The sequence below is a fragment of the Exophiala dermatitidis genome (genome assembly GCF_000230625.1).
Source record: "Exophiala dermatitidis NIH/UT8656 unplaced genomic scaffold supercont1.1, whole genome shotgun sequence".
NCBI lineage: Eukaryota > Fungi > Ascomycota > Eurotiomycetes > Chaetothyriales > Herpotrichiellaceae > Exophiala > Exophiala dermatitidis.
In genome coordinates this window covers 340,239-358,203 of record NW_008751646.1, presented here as the reverse complement: position 1 = coordinate 358,203, position 17,965 = coordinate 340,239, and the positions used below count along the sequence as shown (strand labels likewise).

General features: G+C 52.5%; 8 protein-coding genes across 8 annotated transcripts; 3 read left to right on the top strand and 5 right to left on the bottom strand.

Annotated features, from left to right (window-relative positions):
• Nucleotides 1-126: 126 nt before the first annotated feature.
• Nucleotides 127-2,343, bottom strand: HMPREF1120_00132 (serine/threonine-protein kinase Chk2; the record flags this gene model as incomplete). Its single annotated transcript, XM_009154122.1, has 3 exons — nucleotides 127-884; nucleotides 937-2,248; nucleotides 2,302-2,343. 3 exons carry the CDS (start codon nucleotides 2,341-2,343, stop codon nucleotides 127-129), a joined length of 2,112 nt encoding a protein of 703 aa, XP_009152370.1.
• A 791-nt stretch (nucleotides 2,344-3,134) lies between these two features.
• HMPREF1120_00131 (Pin2-interacting protein X1) lies at nucleotides 3,135-4,088 on the bottom strand (the record flags this gene model as incomplete). The annotated part of the gene is made up of 1 exon (XM_009154121.1): nucleotides 3,135-4,088. The coding sequence occupies one exon, from the start codon at nucleotides 4,086-4,088 to the stop codon at nucleotides 3,135-3,137; it is 954 nt and encodes a 317-aa protein (XP_009152369.1).
• Nucleotides 4,089-4,940: 852 nt separating this feature from the next.
• On the bottom strand, nucleotides 4,941-5,420 carry HMPREF1120_00130 (uncharacterized protein; the record flags this gene model as incomplete). Its single annotated transcript, XM_009154120.1, has 1 exon — nucleotides 4,941-5,420. One exon carries the CDS (start codon nucleotides 5,418-5,420, stop codon nucleotides 4,941-4,943), a length of 480 nt encoding a protein of 159 aa, XP_009152368.1.
• A 1,761-nt stretch (nucleotides 5,421-7,181) lies between these two features.
• HMPREF1120_00129 (ABC multidrug transporter) lies at nucleotides 7,182-11,681 on the bottom strand (the record flags this gene model as incomplete). The annotated part of the gene is made up of 1 exon (XM_009154119.1): nucleotides 7,182-11,681. One exon carries the CDS (start codon nucleotides 11,679-11,681, stop codon nucleotides 7,182-7,184), a length of 4,500 nt encoding a protein of 1,499 aa, XP_009152367.1.
• Nucleotides 11,682-12,368: 687 nt separating this feature from the next.
• On the top strand, nucleotides 12,369-14,347 carry HMPREF1120_00127 (uncharacterized protein). Its single transcript, XM_009154117.1, has one exon. The coding sequence runs from the start codon at nucleotides 12,518-12,520 to the stop codon at nucleotides 12,848-12,850; it is 333 nt and encodes a 110-aa protein (XP_009152365.1). The 5' UTR covers nucleotides 12,369-12,517; the 3' UTR covers nucleotides 12,851-14,347.
• HMPREF1120_00128 (uncharacterized protein) lies at nucleotides 13,050-13,970 on the bottom strand (the record flags this gene model as incomplete). The annotated part of the gene is made up of 1 exon (XM_009154118.1): nucleotides 13,050-13,970. The coding sequence occupies one exon, from the start codon at nucleotides 13,968-13,970 to the stop codon at nucleotides 13,050-13,052; it is 921 nt and encodes a 306-aa protein (XP_009152366.1).
• A 737-nt stretch (nucleotides 14,348-15,084) lies between the features above and the next one.
• HMPREF1120_00126 (succinate dehydrogenase [ubiquinone] iron-sulfur subunit, mitochondrial) lies at nucleotides 15,085-16,085 on the top strand (the record flags this gene model as incomplete). Its single annotated transcript, XM_009154116.1, has 3 exons — nucleotides 15,085-15,502; nucleotides 15,558-15,709; nucleotides 15,762-16,085. The coding sequence occupies 3 exons, from the start codon at nucleotides 15,085-15,087 to the stop codon at nucleotides 16,083-16,085; spliced, it is 894 nt and encodes a 297-aa protein (XP_009152364.1).
• A 507-nt stretch (nucleotides 16,086-16,592) lies between these two features.
• Nucleotides 16,593-17,678, top strand: HMPREF1120_00125 (uncharacterized protein; the record flags this gene model as incomplete). The annotated part of the gene is made up of 1 exon (XM_009154115.1): nucleotides 16,593-17,678. The coding sequence occupies one exon, from the start codon at nucleotides 16,593-16,595 to the stop codon at nucleotides 17,676-17,678; it is 1,086 nt and encodes a 361-aa protein (XP_009152363.1).
• Between the last annotated feature and the right edge of the window lie 287 nt (nucleotides 17,679-17,965).

Here is a 17,965-nt window from a genome sequence, read left to right as displayed (position 1 = left end):
TCCCAGGAAAAGACGGACAACATCACCGGCCAAGGCGACTATGGTCCATCAGATGATATGAACAGACCGGGACACAGCGAACGAGGCCGCAGTATCATGCTTGCACAATTGTTCCCCTGTCGCTGATCATTTGTCGTCTTTCGATTTCTCCTCCGGCAAATACCTCGACGAAACATCATCGCCAAAAAGTTGCATATCGCCCTTGCCGCCCATATGCATGAACTCCTCCGTTTGCCTATGAGCAGCAGGATGTTCCTCCTTGCTGCCATTTGCTTCTTTCTTGTTGTTGTTGTTCTTCTCCGCGCCATCCACCTTCTCTTGACCATCACCATCAGTCACCCGGACATTCTTTCCAGAAGGGTTCTTCTCCCAGATCTGGACATGAACAGGCGACGCCGGAGGTCGCGGTTGGCCAGGGACTTGCTCTCTAGGCAGGTCCAGCACTTTGCTGACTCTGACATCGTTGATGTTGGCCAACAACGTTCGCTCACGTTGAACCTTGCGCCTAGAAAAGTCCAGTTGGCCCATTGCTCCAGTCAAACCGTCGGTAGAATCGGCCGGGTTGATGTGACCGAGATTCCTCGTCCAGGGATGTTCGAGGCATTGGTCAATTGTGATTCGCTTCTCGACGTCCACCGTCAACATGCGGTCGATCAGATCTAAGGCAGGGTCGCCAATGTGATCCCAGTATGGTGACGGGTAGTCGAACCGGCCCATTTTGATCTGTTGTGCAAGAGTGTACGGATTCTCGCGCGAGTAGAGTTCGTCGGAAAACGGCGGGAAGCCGCATAAGCAAATGTACAGCACCACTCCAAGCGACCAGACGTCGACCGCCTTGGTGTATTTCCGATGACGGGTGTTCTCCAATATCTCAGGAGCGACATCTAGACAACATTAGATTCTGGATTCTCCAAAACAAGGACCGGGTTCACTCACAGCTTGGTGTTCCGCACAGCGTAGTCGTGAAAGACTCCTCACCAATGATCTTGGCCAGACCAAAATCCGCCAATTTGACCGACAAGTTCTTGTCTATGAGAAGAATATTCTCCGGCTTGATGTCACGGTGAACAATGCCACGTTCATGGAGGTACTTGGTGCCCTGGAACAGCTGAATAAAGATTTTCCGGGTCTCTTCTTCCGTCAGTTTCTGTTTGCTCACGATGAGATTGAATAGTTCGCCCTCAGGAGCAAGCTCCAAGATTAGGTAGACGCCATCCGGCTCGTCAAAGGTCTCTTTCAAGCACAAGATATTCGGATGGCTGACGCTCATCAGCACGGCAATCTCCTGTTGTAATCCTTCAGATTGTGACCGCTGAGACTCTCCCATTCGACGCTCGAACTTCTTGACCGCGTACTTGAAGCCCGTGGATCTCTCGACACACAGGTAGACCGTGGCAAAATGTCCCTTGCCCAACTGTTGCAGGATCCGGTACCGGGAATTGAAGGCACTCGAGTCGCGGCTCTTGGGGTATCGGAATACAAAGCGGGCTTCGTCCAAGATTGTGATTTCATCTCCATCCTCCAATTCTCTTCGCTTGTTGCGGCCAACCAAAGCCTCGTTGACGAAGGTGCCATTGCTGGACAGATCCTCCAGGACAGCCACGGTATCACCATTGCGTGTTTCGTTGAAGATCAGACAATGCCGGTTCGATACAGTTGGAATGTCAATAATCATGTCACATTCTGGGTGTCGTCCGATAAGGTACCCGCCGGCCGGGAAAGCTGTCGGTGCCTGCTCCTTTGTATGCTCATATTTGTCTTCTGCCTCCAGGAGCTCGGTCTTGCCCCTTTTCTTGGTCTTGACCGTCTCCCTGCTTATTTCGAGGGGCTTCTCGGGCGCAGGGCAGAACGCCCTCCTTTTCATGGTCAAGCGATGACCCACCGACCCCGTGGGAAAGAGATATCCCCATGTTCCGTCGTCGTCATCCAAATCGGGCTCTATATCTCGCGGGGGGAACACGAATTGCGACAGCGGCTGTGTGTCTTGTGGAGGAGATGAGAGCGTGTTCAAGTTGGGTTGGGGAGACGATACGGGAGTAACATGGCGAATCTGACTCGGGCGGCCCTCTGGTGGAGTTGCTGTCGCTTCTTTGACCGGTTCTGTAGCGGTGGATGCGTTATGGGTCAAGGGCGAAGGCAGATACGACTGCTTCACCGGCGTGTGCTGCCCATCGTTCTTCTGAGCTTGTGAGGAGATCCTTGACGATCGGCGAGGTTTCTTTATGTCCTGGTCCTCGCCTGTGCTATGCTGGATAGAGCTCAGTATCAGAACTCACAGATGGACGTCCACGCTTGTCTTACCCGGTTCCGCTTTAAACTGCTCTTCTCCTTCTTGGGACCCATGGAGCCCGCGCGAGCTTCTGCAAGACAGCTGACCTTGCTTTACAGTCGTCACAATGGCGGTCGGCGCTCGCTTTTCGGCGAGAGGTATTTGAGCAATCTCAGGGACCAGCAGATGTGAAAGACTCCAGGGCGTATGCCACCGAGCTTAGATGCGATGAGTAGGTAGTGTTTGCTGTCGCAGCAGCAGCAATTGCAGAGAGACGACGACTAGAGTGAACTATGGAGAGGAAATGCGGGATGGGAAGGTAGACTTGAGGGTCTCGTATATGGCTCATGCGCACCACTGGGAACACGCGGAGGGCCCGTCACACTGGCATTGGCCTCAGCCGACCAGTCCCATTGGACTCGGGGAGCGATCACATGATCTCAGCCTTGTTGGGGCCGGAGCAGCCTCCCGCTCCTCACACAGCCTTGTCATTAAGTAAAGTACCATCAACTCTGCGCCGTTCAAGTTGTACCGGAGAAGCCAGTCTCATACGGTCTATGAACACGTCCAGTGGGAAGTCTGTCCTTTTTGTCCCGGACACCCCAGGAGCCAATGCTCCTGTACATGCTTCTAGGATGCTTACCTTCAAGTGTTGAGACCACTCACATTGACAAGCACAGTAACTCCCATTTTATTTTATCTCATTCCCACTACATGGCACATCAAAGTGAAAGATAGGGGCATAGAACTTTGAAACCCGTCTAGTCTTTGGTTTAATCTCTCAAACTCCAACGCTGAACGCACGCTATATGTAGATAACACGATCAAAAGGACCGGTGACCGACCGACCCACCGAGCGCATCGATCAACCAGGCCGCATGAAGATCTCATCCAGGCCTTTGAGATCCGAGAAAGCCGCCTTCTTCGCCTGGATGTTCCGGCCCCGAAGCAAATGCCGGCCATTCTTCAAGCTCACATTGAGTTTCGCTGCCGCACCCTGTGCGCTTGACTTCTGTCCTTTCACCGCCTCCTCGTCTCCCAACTTCGGGGTTTTGTCTCCACTCGCAACCGAAGAACCTCTGCGCTTCCGCTTCCGCCCTGATACCTCACTAGGTTCAACCTCACTTCCAGACGCCGAAGAGACAGGCTCATCGGGCGCTTGCGCGAGCGGAGATCTATGCATATTTACCGGGGGAGCGGCAGAGCCCGTATTGGTTTCCGTGTGTTTTCTGTCTTTTTCCCCGGCGGCGGACTTTTTAGCAGCCTTTTTCAGCGCCTTTTCTTCCCGCCGTCTGGCCTTTTCTTCCTTGCGTCGTCTCTTTTCTTCTTTCTTCTTCTGCTTCTCGGTCAACTCTGTACTGCTCTCCTGGCCTTCCTTTTCGGTGTCCTTCTTGGCATCCTTCTGGGTATCCTTCTCGGCCTTGTCGGCCTTTTCAGCCTTCTTTGTCTCTGTCGTCTTTAATTGCATCTTCTCCTCCTCCCGATCACCCACAAGAACTCCTCCGCGGACGAAAACCATCCCACCCCATTTCCCTTTAGCATACATAGCCAGCTTTCGATCCTCGACCTTCTTCTCCTGCTCTTTGAGTTCCGTCTCACTTTTCCCATTGAGTCTGCCCAGCAGGCCCTGGAAGGCATCCAAGCCCGTCCGCTGCGCCTCGACATCATTGCTCTTCTTTTTGGCCCCGAGCCCCAAATTGTCGTCTTTGAAAAGTACGCCGACACGAGCGGCTGCCAGTCTATCGGTGTCGTTGAGGCCGACGTGAACGCTTTCGCGGTTGCCGAGAGATTGGCCTTCTTTCCAGCCGTGCTTGGCCATCAGGCGTTGGCCGAAGGAGGTGGACGATTGCGACCATGATAGATTTCGTGGGTCGTGCGAAATCTTTAAGCGCCTATACAAACAAAAATGTCAGCACCGCGAGATGAGGAAGCTTTTAGACCAAAGCTAGCTGATTGTGCAGGATACAGCCGGCAGTAGAAGGAGAGCAGATACAACATCGGGCATCCCAACAGAAATCTGCTACCAGACTAGAAGAGCACATACTTCCTTGGTTCTGCGAGTCCCATCTTGACTCTGGGTAATGCGCAACGGGGCGCACGGTGTTATACAGTGGTTCAGCAACCCCTAGGCATAGGAGACCCCCGCAATGACACGAGTGGAAGAGCAACGAGGCAGATAATGTGGTGTTGGGGAGAATGGCGGTACGCAAAGCTGAGGCAGGGCCACTTGAGCGGCAGGAAAAAAGGAAAAGATGGAGGCGGAGTGATCTTATCTTATCGGCCGCATTGACAGCCCACAACCCGTCCCGTGACTTCGTGTTTCTTTCGAGTTGTTCTCTAACTTCAAGCGCGCGTCGAGAGCCGCGCGTACTGTGCTATGTGTATAAGGTAGTACTTCGACGCTTATTGCCATCGATTTCACCCAGTATTAATTTGCCCCCAGTATGGGACCAACCAAGCCATCAAACGCCACCATCCTTTGCGCCTTCGCTGTGAAGCAAGCTGAAGTGTTCTTTTTCAGCGGTGTACGGCCAAAACAATGACCCATGCTCTAATAAGCATACAAAACAGGTCCTTGAACAGAAATCCCTCGTGTACTGATAGAAGTGTCCCCAATGTGTATGTTTTTTTCTCCGCTTTCCTGCGGCTCTCGCCAAAATCTTCCAACATGTCATCCAATCGGGGTAGTGGAATTGTTGTTCTTGTAGACCCCTCCGTGAACCCTGATGCTGATACCGACTGCAATTCCAACCATGGCCCCGACAATGACCACAGCAATTACGACCTTGACCAACAGTCTCTGGCGTGGAGGCAGCCGAGCCAGCCATCCGCAGCCTCTAGGCTTGGGTTTGGTCATGCACCGTTGCTTTTTGCGAGCCCAGAAACCAAGTTTGAGCGTTGCTTTCTGTTGTGCATCTCTTTTTTCCTGAGTTATGCTCGGGGACAGGTCTGAAGCGCTCGCCTCGACGTCGTGGACTGCGACTTGAGGTGCATTCTTTTCCATATCGAAGGAAGGCCGCGGCGAATCGTGCTTATAGAGGTAGAAAGGAGAGGTAATGTTGGCTGTGGTGCATGGGTCGAACTCGGACTTTGGACTCGATGTGGGCGGCTGTTGCTCGGTGAGCTCGGTGGATTCAACAACGGTCTGCATGGCTGTGGTCTATAGAAGGGGGTTGCAGATATGAAATAAGGGTGTGTGCAGACAAAATGGGTACGTGTTTCTCGTGGGATCAAAGCAGTGCTGATGAGCTCTGCGGTTGCCAGTGGGCAGTAGTTGGCAAGTTAAGAGTCCATGATTCAGAAGAATCAGACTAGAATAATGAGTCGAATCGGTTTGATGAACTTGACAGGACGAATGTCGTATGCTGTGACTTGACTGCAATGATCCTGGATAACACCCAACGAGGAACAGCTGAACTGATCAAGTTGGGCAGGAGCAATGGACGACAGTCCCACGAAGGCTCCTGGACGCTAGCCAAGGGGAAGCCCAGCAGACGTCGTTTCACGAGCGGGAACAGACAGGCTTCCGTATCAAGTCGAGTCAGTTCTAATAGTCGAAGAACCTGGAGTTGGCGGAGCCCTGAAGGTGCAACACCTACTAGTAGTATAAGTCGGTCTGCAGAGAGCGTCGGTCACCGACAGAGGCAGTAGTAGTACTGAACAATTCCGCAGCTGATAAGCAAATAACGTCGACAGAAGGCGCCAGCGACGTAAGTGCACTCGATGAACTTGAAACCCGACTTGGACTTGGCTTCAACGTGACTTAATACTGCAGTTGTTGCAAGACAATTGAGTGATGGTGGCGTGTAGGGACCACTGGCACTACTGGCTCTGGCAGTCCGCATCACCGACCTAACTTGGCCATCATGAAGCTACTAGACCCAGCCGCAACTGGCGCAGCAGTCCACGTAGTACTGTCACTGACTGGGTCTATCCTATCAATATGGAGTGAAAATGACTGGCGCTGGATCAACGAGATACGAAAATGCAATTAAACTCAGACCCAGACCCAAGGCGGACATGAACTGGGGTTGTGGTTCCGCCGCCGAGCGCCCGACCGGGGGAAGCTGAAAAAGTGACAGCTACAGATTCACTGACTTTACACGCCATTGCTGTTGGCAAAAATGGATCATCTGCTGGGGTGTGAATTCGTATCCCTTTGTCGTGATTTGCAAAGGACTGATGGAGGGCCCTGAAACAAGGTCCGTCATTTGTTCATGTTGTCTACACTACTGATGGGACTACTGATTTGCTAGTAAGGTTATCCGCCTCAAACAGACCTAGGTACACTCACTTACAACTGCCCAGTGTATATGGTGGATGTAAGTTGTACTGTGCTGTCCAATACTGGCCAGTTTTGAGGCCGGGTACTTGAAGCGAGATGATAAACCTAAGACCCCGGCTGTGGCCGTGCCTGAACAAGTCTTGAGATGTCGCCCTGGTCTGGGCCTCGTGCCTGATCCACCAAGAAGTGGAGAGCCAGATTATTAGTTCCTTGGTACTGTAGCATAGTATCGCTGAATTCCTTGCTTGCGTTTTCCACTACTGAGGTTCCTGCAGGTGGCTTTTCTCCGGATTGGGATGTCGTCTTCTCACTCCATTCTCGTTTTCGTTTTCTTCGCCGCTTCTTATGCGGGTGCAGTTTATGGTCTGAACCAGACTCTCAAACATCCTACAGTACCTTCCTCCCTAGATATTAGCCAGATCTTGGGACTGGGTCAAGCTGCCGACGATGCGGGTGACCATGCCCTGCCTCGTCGAGGAGAGAAGTACTGTAGTCAAGCATTAATTCGAATATATTATTGGAGCTGCTAGTTTGTTGCGCACAACTGGAATCGCTATATGGCTGAACAAATTCTAAAGACCAAATTAAATAACAACACGACTCAGGCAAGACCTTGCACCTGCCTACCTATCTTTCTCTGAAAAAGTCCTCCCGCACAATTTGACTTTTGTCGCACATGCTCCGGAAAATGCCATTCGCCTCAAAGAGATTAATGGGGGTGTCGAGTTCCGCAATGCGCCCTTGGTCCATCACGCAGATCCGATCATAGTTGATAATGGTCTTCAGACGGTGAGCGATACATAGTAACGTCTTGCCCGAAAATGCCGTCCGCATCGTCCGTTGGATCTTCTCATCCGTCTCGAAGTCGACCGACGACGTGGCCTCGTCGCAGACAATGATCTGCGAATTTCGAACCAGTGCACGCGCCAATGCCATCAGCTGTCTCTGGCCGAGGGAGAAGTTCAAGCCTTCTTCCTCGACTGGGCTATCCAACTGGATCCGACTTTGGCTGGCCGGGGCGTTAACATTGGATGACGAGGTCGCGGCGGTTTCGGTGGTCTGCGGTCGAGTTTCTTTCTCCGTAGGTGTAGAAGGCATTTCTTCGCCAACGAGATCGGCTTTCCGCAGAGCTGCCCACAGCTCCAGGTCCGAATGCTCGTTGAAGGGATCAAGATTCGATCGAATCGTCCCCCGGAACAAGGTAGGGTCCTGGGGAATAATGGCCAGTCGCGACCGCAAGTCATAAAGTCCGACCGTCGCAATGTCGATTCCGTCAATCTTGATCTGGCCGCTCGACAACTCCGTCAACCGGAAGAGCGCAGACATGATGGACGACTTGCCGGCTCCTGTGCGCCCAACAATGCCGATTTTTTCTCCGCCAGCAATCTGGAAATCCAAGCCCTTCAGCACAAGCGGGAGTTCTGGCCGATAGCGCATCTCCACTTTGTCGAACGTGATGGCGCCCTTGTCGGGCCACGAGTCAGGCACATCTCGAAGCTTCAGTGGCGCTTCTTGTTCCAATTGGGTACCGTAGTAATGTATTCTTTCTGTGGCGTTCATGTTGTTTTCCACCTCGGCCAGCTGTCGCACCGTGAACTGGATCATCTGGACAATGGCCAGAATATATGACAGCACCAGACCAGCTATGCTAGGGTTGACGTTGAACCGATCCGTCACCACCAAGATACCTGTCACAAAAACGAGAATGTTGCCAATGGCGTCGAGACGCGTCGAAAGCCATCGTTGATTGGCGAAGGTCAAGAAATACGCCGAGTCCATCTCATCCATCGCGTTTCGCACTCGGGACACAAAATATTTCTGGAGGCCATACGCACGAATCGATGCCACCCCACTGATCGATTCGGAAAACCGTGCAAAGACGTTGGATCGGAGCACGGCTTCGTGTCTTTTGATCTCGCGGGCCGACGATCGGTAGTAGCTTGAAGCAAACAGGAACAGGATAAACAGCGGACCAAGAGCCACGGCGAAGTAGTGGAAATAGGCAATGATCAGGGCAAAGACCGAAGTGATCATGGCCAGAGTCAGGAAATACATCCTCATGGCATCGGTCAAACTGTTGTCCATCGAATCCACGTCCTTGGAGAATCGGTTCGTGATTCGACCCAGCGGGGTGGTGTCGAAGAAAGACATCGGCGCCCGTAGGACCCGGGTCATGGCCCTTTGCAGCATGACCCTACTGGCATTGGTGCCGCTCGTCGACAGGATGGTAGAAAAGGTGAACAAGAGCAGGGCCTGAGAAAGGCCTAGACCTGCATATGCTCCAATGTATGCGCCTTCGGAGAACCCGAACTTGTCGCTAACCCACCAACTCAGCCACAAGCTCGTAGCGATGTTGGAGCCTTGTGACAGAATGAGCGCAACGAAGATCAGAGGCCAGAGTATGGGAGACCCTGATGCAGCAAAGTAGGCCTTCCAGACTGTCCAACTGACGGATTTAACAGCGCGTTCCTCTTGTTGCATCAGCGCCGCGGGTTTCCCTTTCTTGATCTTCTTCTCAGGCTTCTCCTCGGTTTCCTCGGCCTCTTCTGCCTTGACCAGTGCCGAACTATCTTCTTGAGCAGTCGTGGCCATGAGCTTCTGGAAATCCACACTTTGCTGCATCAGGTTGTCGTACGTATCAATTGCTTGGATATGACCATCTTCCATCCAGATGATGCGATCGCACCTTGAGAGGACATGAAGCTGATGGGTGGCGAGAATCCGGCACTTATTCTTCATCAGACCACAGATTGCTTTGTCCATAATATGACGGCCAACGTGGGCATCGACCGCCGAGAGTGGATCATCCATCAGGATAATGTCGGCATCGAAGTAGATCGCACGAGCGATGTTCAACCGTTGCTTCTGGCCACCCGATAGGGTAATGCCTCGTTCGCCGATTTCGGTTTGGTCACCAGCTGGAAGGATCTCAAGGTCGGGCGCTAGAGCGCAGGCATCGATAACATCCCGATACCACTTGGATTTGTAGCGTTTGCCAAACAGGATGTTGTCCTTCAGTGTCGCGTTCTGGATCCAAGCGTACTGAGGGCAGAAGGCACGAGTGGATGCCATCTTAACCTTGCCGCTCGTTTTTCGCATGTCGCCGGCCAAGGCGGCCAGTAACGATGTTTTGCCCGACCCCACGGTTCCGATGACGGCTATCAGTTCATTCCTGCCCACCGTAAAATCTATATCGTGGAGTTTGAAGGGTTCGGCCTGGGTGGTTTCGCTTGAGCCATCCTCTGTCGACTCTCTTGGGGCCTGTTTGTTCTTTTTGGCCGTCTTGTCGGCTTTCTTCTGCGCCTTCTTCTTCTGTTTCTCGGCTTTCTTTGCAGCCATAAGCTCACCCTTGGTTTGAAACGCGCCAGTCTTCTCCTTATCTTGTGTGGCAGAACGTTCCCAGGTGAAGGACGCATGTTGGACTTCGACTGCATCCTCCATGTTTTCATCCCAGATCACTTCGTCCTTCTGTTCTTCGCTCAGCAGGAACTCCTGGATACGATGAAGCGCAGTTTGTGCGTCCGTCACTTGGCCCAGTACCAATGGCAGCAAATTAAGCGGCATCCGTAGAGAGTTGAACAGTGCAAGCGAGGAAAAGACTCGAGCAGGAGACAAACCGTGATCGGATAGTGAATAGGTGATGAAAGCTAGCATGGATGCGAACACTGGCATCGACATGGCCACGGCATTGATCGCATTTCGGATAGACAAGAGGATTTGCACAGATCGGATTTCTCGCTTGCGAAGTTCTTTCAGGCGGTCCAGGAAACTAGTCTCCCATCCGAAGAATTTGACGAATCTCACAGAGCCCAAGATTTCCTGGGTCAGGGTCACACGTTGGTCAGTGATCTTGTTGATCCGTTTCCTCCTCGCGAAGAGCGACTTGATAGCCTTAGTTAGAAGGGGTAGCATTATCATGAGCAGTGCATATCCCGCCAAGGCACTGTAGCCCAGGTTGACGATAAGCACAACCAAAACAACAATGACTTGCAAGGGTGATGTCCATATAATGTGGAACATACCCGAGGCTTGGTCCACCCGGTAAGTGTCGACGCTCATCAAGTTGACGATTTTGCCGTTATTCCACCCGGTGCCATCCCCCGCGACACCGACGGCCTTGTCCGGTGTGACATTGGGCCCACCTTTGGGGTGCAGTTTTCTTGATATGGAGCGTGCAAGAAATGGTCTTTTCTTGGACTTTTCGCTTTGCCTCCCATCATCAGCCTCTGAAATTCCGTTTGAGGTCTGCTCGTCGTCGAGCGCCTTGCCACCAGCTTTGGCTCTTCCCGAAATCACAAGTGACTTTTCAAATATGGCGTTGATTAACACTGCCCTGGCCTCTCCTCCAACAACCATGCCACGGTACAGAAAATGGTTGGTAGACACGGACTGACAGATCTGCATGAACGTGATGCCAATGACAAGACCAACGCCATGGCCAATATTAGGGGCTTTGCTGCCAGTCTTGTCCGCAATCCATGCGTCAGTAGCGAATTGAATAAGATATCTGGTCGTAAACGGCGAAAAGACTTGAAGCATGGCAGAAAACAAAGCACAAGTCCCTCCAAGCAAGAACTCCCCTCGAAAAGTGTCAAACAGTGCCCACACCAGAGGATTGCGTTCTCCTCGAGCCACTCGACGCTTGAAAGAAGGCATCAGCTTGTCCATCATGGTGGCTGAACTTCGATCGGGGTTCACGAGCCATATATCATTCAGCTCAATCGGCCGCTTGTAGCCAGTGGTCATCAACGGGTTCATCCATTGAAAAGTCAACAGGCTGAGAAACCCGGCAGTATATTCCCGGCTCACTCCCCGCTCCTCTGGTATTGGCGGAGGAGGACCACGCCGCAGAGGGTTCAACCTGCGATACCATGGTGCCTTCTCTTGCGCATATGGTTGGGGATGAACAGCGGTGCTCGCTTCAGTGGCCGAGGTTGCGGTAGACTCGATCTTGCGCAGCCGTGTGCTTTCCTCGCTGCTGCTTCTGTCCAACCCTCCATTCTCCTTGGGCACTTCTAGATATTGCCTGGGCTCATCTTTCTCCGCCAGTTCGGCTTCTTCAACGCGGTCCTGTGTCAAAGCACGGTTGAGATCGTTGTGCTCGTCGCCATCTTCTGGTCGGGCCATGGCGCCCTTACTCTCGATGCTATTGAGGCGAGGGCGAGGGAGTGGATGCGGCCAGTCCAGTCAACCAGCACATTGCCGACGGATAGAACGAAGGAGAGGGGGAATATGTATTACGGTGAGGACTGAAAGAAACCGTTGACGGGAAACCGCTGCGGCCGGTGACTGGAGGCGGCCAGGATCAGGCGCAAACGCCTCCCCAGTGTTGTCGTAATGGAAGTTGAATTGGACTTTCGGCAATACGGCATAAAAGCGAGGTGGGTTCGTGCTTAAACGGGGGCAACAGACAAGCTCAGCCAGTGGAGGCTCCCGTCTTCACAGATGTTTGCCATTCGATTGGGCCGGAATGCAACTGAACTCTGTAGGAGGCGGCCATTTTGTCCACTCTCCAGCTTTCATCGCGTACAACTTGAATGTACAGGACGGTATACCCGAGAGCGGTTTGCAGCATTCCTCGGTTTCTCTTTGGCGTTCCAGTCTCACTACTTACGAAACTCCATTATTTGTTACGCTGCTGGCTACCTAGTTCGTGCTTTTGTGGGCTGTGGAGTCCATTTACCGCAAAAGGGTTTGTGTTTGTAAGCGAGTCCTGCGCTTTCACTTCAAGGTTTCTGATTGTACAACTTTAACAAATGATACACAAACCATGTGGCTGCCTTGCCGTTGTAAGACTCTCGAGGCGGACATTATTTTTACTCTCCACGTCAGCCTCTAGTCCGAACAGTATTATTAATCCATCACCTTCTTCCCTGCCGTGGTGGACGGCTAGAAATTCCTCGTGATCATGTCCTGATTGAGATAGGACTATGTGAGTGTTCGTGGGTCCGGTTTCTCGGTCCATGAGCGAGAGGCGTCAAGGCTGCGGACTGCTCTCCCAGTTCGGGCCCGAGATACTCTGTCCACCCGCCTACTCAGCAGAATGTCAAACTATCGGGCTCCGACAAATGCTGCCTGCCGGGCTGGTGCTGCTGACGGGAGTTAGCTGCTACCTAGGTAGGGAGGCGCATGGTGGAGGTGACACTGTTACTGCAATATGGTTTGCAAACTCCTCTCGGTCGATGAGTCATCCTCGGTCGAAACCATCAATGCGTGCGTCCCAGGAGGATGGGTGGAGTACAACCCCGGACGCTAGAGGGCAAGGACCGGAATTCTCGTGGCCTGGCACGTTTTGACCAGATCACGGCTATGTGGTCCCGATCTCTGTGTTGCATGGCAGTTACTTGTGTGACACTGCAGAGAAATAGGTTTATTTTCTAGCGGAGGGAACTCGTCGGAAACACTGGCACTCCGATAGCCGGGAGTAGATACAACAGTAGTATTGATGGAATATTGCTGGCCGTGAGTAAAACTCCAAGTGTCCTTTCACACACATCAAAAATCTGTGCTGGCAGCGATGTCCTTCAGGAGGTCCGCTGTTCTCCTTAGCTCATTCACCTGCTCGTTCACTCTCCTCCAGCAATCAGGTCCGAGGATGACTCGCAAAAGGCCTGTCTGCTTGATGAGGGATCCAGCATCTCCCTCCCCGGTCACAGCGTTAAACATCACCCTAGCGGCCTTGGATGGGTCGCCCGCTGCCAGCCCTGGTAATCGCTGGATTTGATCGAGTCGCTGACCAACTGGATGAGGACCTGCATATTCTTCCGATGGCTGAATGTACTTGGCCACATCTGTGAGCGCAAAGCCTGTCCGAAACGCACCTGGCTCCACGATAAGCACCCTTATCCCGAAAGGTGCAACTTCAGAACTGCAGGCCTGGGAGGCTGCTTCAAGAGCCGCCTTACTGGCCGCATAAATGCTGCAGCCCAGACTGGGACAAAGCCCTTGTGTACTTGAAACATTCAATATCACACCTGACCTGCGTTTCCTCATTTCTGGCAACACAGCCTTCATCAACCGCAAAGGTCCCAAGAAATTGGTGCGCATTTGTGCAACAACCTCTTCATCCGGAATGTCCTCTAGCGCACCAAGGACACAGTAACCAGCATTATTCACCAACACATCGATCCTGCCAAACAGGGACTCTGCCTGTTGAATTGTTGCTTTTATTTCCTGCTCACTCTTGGTCGTATCAAGGGTCAGCCATTTGCCACCAAGACCCTCGACTTCGGTGGCCAGTCCTGGTGTTTTCGAGGGGTTTCGGGACGTCGCAACGACAATATGACCCTTGGAAAGAGCATATCGGACCAGTGCCAGGCCGAGACCACTGCTGCAGCCTGTAATCAACCAGACTAACGTGCGCGAGTTGCCTGTTCCCATGTTCGTCGCTGCCGCTGCTGCTGTAGGCATGGCCATCTTGTCGGTTGCACCAGAGATATATCGGAACCAATGCTTGTAGAACAGGTAGACACAGCTCGCAGATTGAGCGAAGACATCAGCTGCGAAGCCCCCTCAATGGGTGTGCGGAGTTATGGTTCGGATTTTGTGTTTACTGTCTCATATATCCGGCGAAACGTGCGGGTAGCTGGTTGCCTGATTATAAGCCCATCTATTCAGCCGTTGAAAGCCAGCGTTAGTAGTGTCGAAAGCCCAGCTGCGTGAAGTGTTGATCGCCCAACGTAGAGGATATCTCTAGTATCAAGTTGCATATCGAGCAAGGTAGATGGCGAGCCGCCGAGGTCGACAGGTGCCTGCTACGATCTTCTCAATCGGAGCCTGATGGATCCTGCTATTTTGCTGTCTTGTTGGTAAGACAACAACCATGACATTGAGACCATTGAGATAGCAGAGGAAGAGTAACAGCCAATAATGCTCGTAATGCTTCTGTTGCCAGCAGGATGTGTCACTCGACATCTGAATGTGACGCGATCGGAACGGGCAGTCGCACCAACAAGTGACAAAACAACAACTGAAAAGCTACGGCATACCAACCTCTTCACATCTTTGATGCAGCCTCAGGCTCATTGCACTTACCATGTACCGCCAGGTCAAGATACCTGGTCCGCTGTGCCAGCGGTCTGACAGCACGCGAGCTGATGGATCAAGTTGGCAGACATCTGGCTGACAAGGCCGCGACATCCCGGCAAGCTGCCAACAGGGTAACGCAAAACAAATGGTACCAACATACTGCACCACTTCTCATCATCATAGTTGAATTTGTTCGCAGTTCAAGTTGAGCGTCCGGCTGCTGGGCTTCTTATTGAAGTCAGCGAAAACATATCGGAAAATGCCTCGGAACGTGACCGGCCTTGGCAAGGAAAGGGATTATTTAGGTCGACGCTGATTGGCTGGGTTGTTGAGAGCATCATAGAACGCCACAGCACTGCGTTCCAGTTCTGCTCAATTCAATCGCTCCTCCTCCAGACTTCCTAGCTTTCCGTTGATAGTCACTCTCCGCTCCATCCTCGATCCAGTCGACACGGGCTCTGAAGCCAAACATTACTGAGTTGCTATCGCTGAGATCCCCGTAATGGCGGCCCTACGTACTGCCTCGCGCCTGGTTGCGCCCAGCCGATCCGTCTTGCGACCTTCGTTCGCTGCCAGATCATATGCCACGGTGACCGAGAACTCATCGTACGACACCTCAGCGAGTCGGCCGCCGGTCCCCCCATCAAAGACGAGCACAGTCGAGGAGCCCAAGAAGGACAAAGATGCGAGGATTAAGACATTCCACATCTACCGCTGGAACCCAGACGAGCCGACCTCGAAGCCGCGCATGCAGACGTATACATTGGACTTGAACAAAACGGGACCCATGGTGTTGGATGCTTTGATCAGAATCAAGAACGAGGTTGACCCGACTTTGACCTTCCGCCGGAGCTGTCGAGAGGGTATCTGTGGGAGCTGCGCCATGAACATTGACGGAGTGAACACTTTGGCCTGCCTCTGTGAGCTAAGAATCCGCGGCGCCCCGGAAGACGGTTTTACTAACACTCGACACAGGCAGAATTCCCACCGACACTGGAAAGGAATCACGAATCTATCCGTTGCCGCATACCTATGTCGTCAAAGACCTTGTGCCAGATTTGACGCATTTCTACAAGCAATACAAGTCCATCAAGCCATTCCTACAAAGGGACACCAAGTCGCCAGATGTGAGTTTGCTTGACTGCGACTGATTTACACGCAGGCATTAACAGCGTTTAGGGCAAGGAATTCAGGCAATCCCCGGCCGACCGTAAGAAGCTGGACGGTCTCTACGAATGTATCTTGTGCGCATGCTGCTCGACCTCCTGCCCATCATACTGGTGGAACAGCGACCAGTACCTGGGCCCGGCAATTCTTCTCCAATCATACCGTTGGCTCGCAGACTCCCGAGACGAGCGCAAGGCTGAGCGCAAAGAAGCTCTCGACAACAGCATGAGCTTGTACCGATGCCACACCATTCTCAACTGCTCTCGAACATGCCCTAAGGGCCTCAACCCGGCCAAGGCGATCGCTGAGATCAAGAAGAGTCTGTCTTTCGCATGAGTTGCGTGGCACTAGGAGAGGAGAGGACCCGGAAAGTTCAATTTGAGGATCATGAGGCGTTCTTTCGGCATGTTTGATCAGTAGCGGTCGCAGCCTTGTATATAAAATGCAGTGCTTCGATATTTACGATTGTATCTGAACCCATCGGCCTGGACACGATGTTGAATGTGCGTGGCCGTAACAATGTATACAATACATCTCCTGATGCAATCGCAACCACCTATATCAAGAAGATGCCCAATCGCATTGGTGTGATTGGCGCTTTGGGTCGTCTCCAAGACTGGCCGTGGAGCTGCGGAGGCACAACACTGACTCGTGGAGTCGAAGCGTTTCTCGGCCAGTTTTGCCTGCGCCAATTCGTCCATCGCTTCGGTCGAATTGTCCGAGATCTTATCTCCCGGGAACCCGACCAGGATACACAAGGTACACAACAATCGCGCCATTTCGCTACCACATCACGACTTCGGCTACAGCGTAACCACTGGCTGAGTCCATATACATACAGGTATGGACAACCCAAGCCTTGTTCTTTCGAGTCTGCAGCAATGGCTTGACAACAGGAGCTTCCTGCCTCGCCGGCGGCCTTGCCCTGATGAATATGTACCCATCACATCGCCCGCCAGGCAAGCCCAATCAGTCAACGATGCTCCCTTCGACTTGTCCCTTCTGTCGGTAACTGCAGCGCATGCAGATAAAGAGTCCGACACTGTTCTCTACCTCGGATATGGCTCCAACCTGAGCGCAGAGACGTTCCGAGGAAAAAGAAACATCAGGCCGTTATCGCAGGTCAATGTTGTTGTCCCCGCATTGTCCTTGTCGTTCGATCTACCGGGGATTCCTTACTCGGAACCATGCTTTGCGAATGTGAGATACCGGGATGTCTCTTCGGTAGAATATGGCGACAATCAGTTCCGAGAGCAGGACTATCACAAGGATCGCTGGCATAAAGGTCTGGTCGGAGTGGTGTATGAAGTCACGAAAGAAGATTTTGCACACATCATCGCTACAGAAGGAGGAGGTTCAGGATACCAAGACGTGCTGGTGGACTGTTATGCTCTGACGGGAGGTCCAACCGAAGATGTCCCCCTGAAGCCTAGCGGTCACTCATTCAAGGCCCATACATTGTTCGCCCCTTCAGGGGCGTCGAGACCAGACCCTTCTTACGCTCAACCCAGTCCTAGGTACCTGAAGTTGATCACCGATGGTGCCACTGAGCATGGGCTACCGCTCGAGTATCAGGCTTTTTTGCACCAGATCCGCGCCTATCGTTTAACCACAATACAGCAGAGGCTTGGTGCCTTCATATTTTTGTCGGTGTGGTCCCCCTTCTTTCTGTTCCTATTTGGAGGCGCTGCCATCTTTCTTCGGCCTGACGGGCGGTATCCGAAATGGTTGACTACATTTCTACGGGCGATGTCCACTGCTGTCTGGGCGAGTTATGATAATTTCTTCAAGCCGATGTTCGGGGATGGAGAAAGGACTATTGAGGATAATGAAGATCTTGAGCAAGACGATCTGATAACCGAAAAATTGCCATTGCTGGAAGAGCAGCATAAATATGGTGCTGTGGATGTGGTGGAAAGGATAGTCTGAGGCAGAATTTATACCTGAGCTTTGGCAGATCCGTGAACATTTGGGGCACTCCGAGTCCTGTTCAGTTTTGGATTGATCCTTTTCAGTGTTGATCTCCGATCCCTGTCGAATGGTGTTTTCAATGGTGGACTGGCATCCAAGCTGATGCTGAGGCTGCCACTGCCACTGCCCGTGCAGTGTCGCTCCTGTTGGCCTTGGCGGCTTCCTGCATCGCATCCCCCATTTCTGAGCCCAACCCCCCAGCTTTGTTACCCTTTGTCTTGCTTTTGAAGCCTTGTACACATAAC

Coding starts and splice junctions, on each gene's coding strand:
- HMPREF1120_00127 (XM_009154117.1), top strand. CDS start 12,518: ATGAGCGAGAGGCGTCAAGGCTGCGGACTGCTCTCCCAGTTCGGGCCC.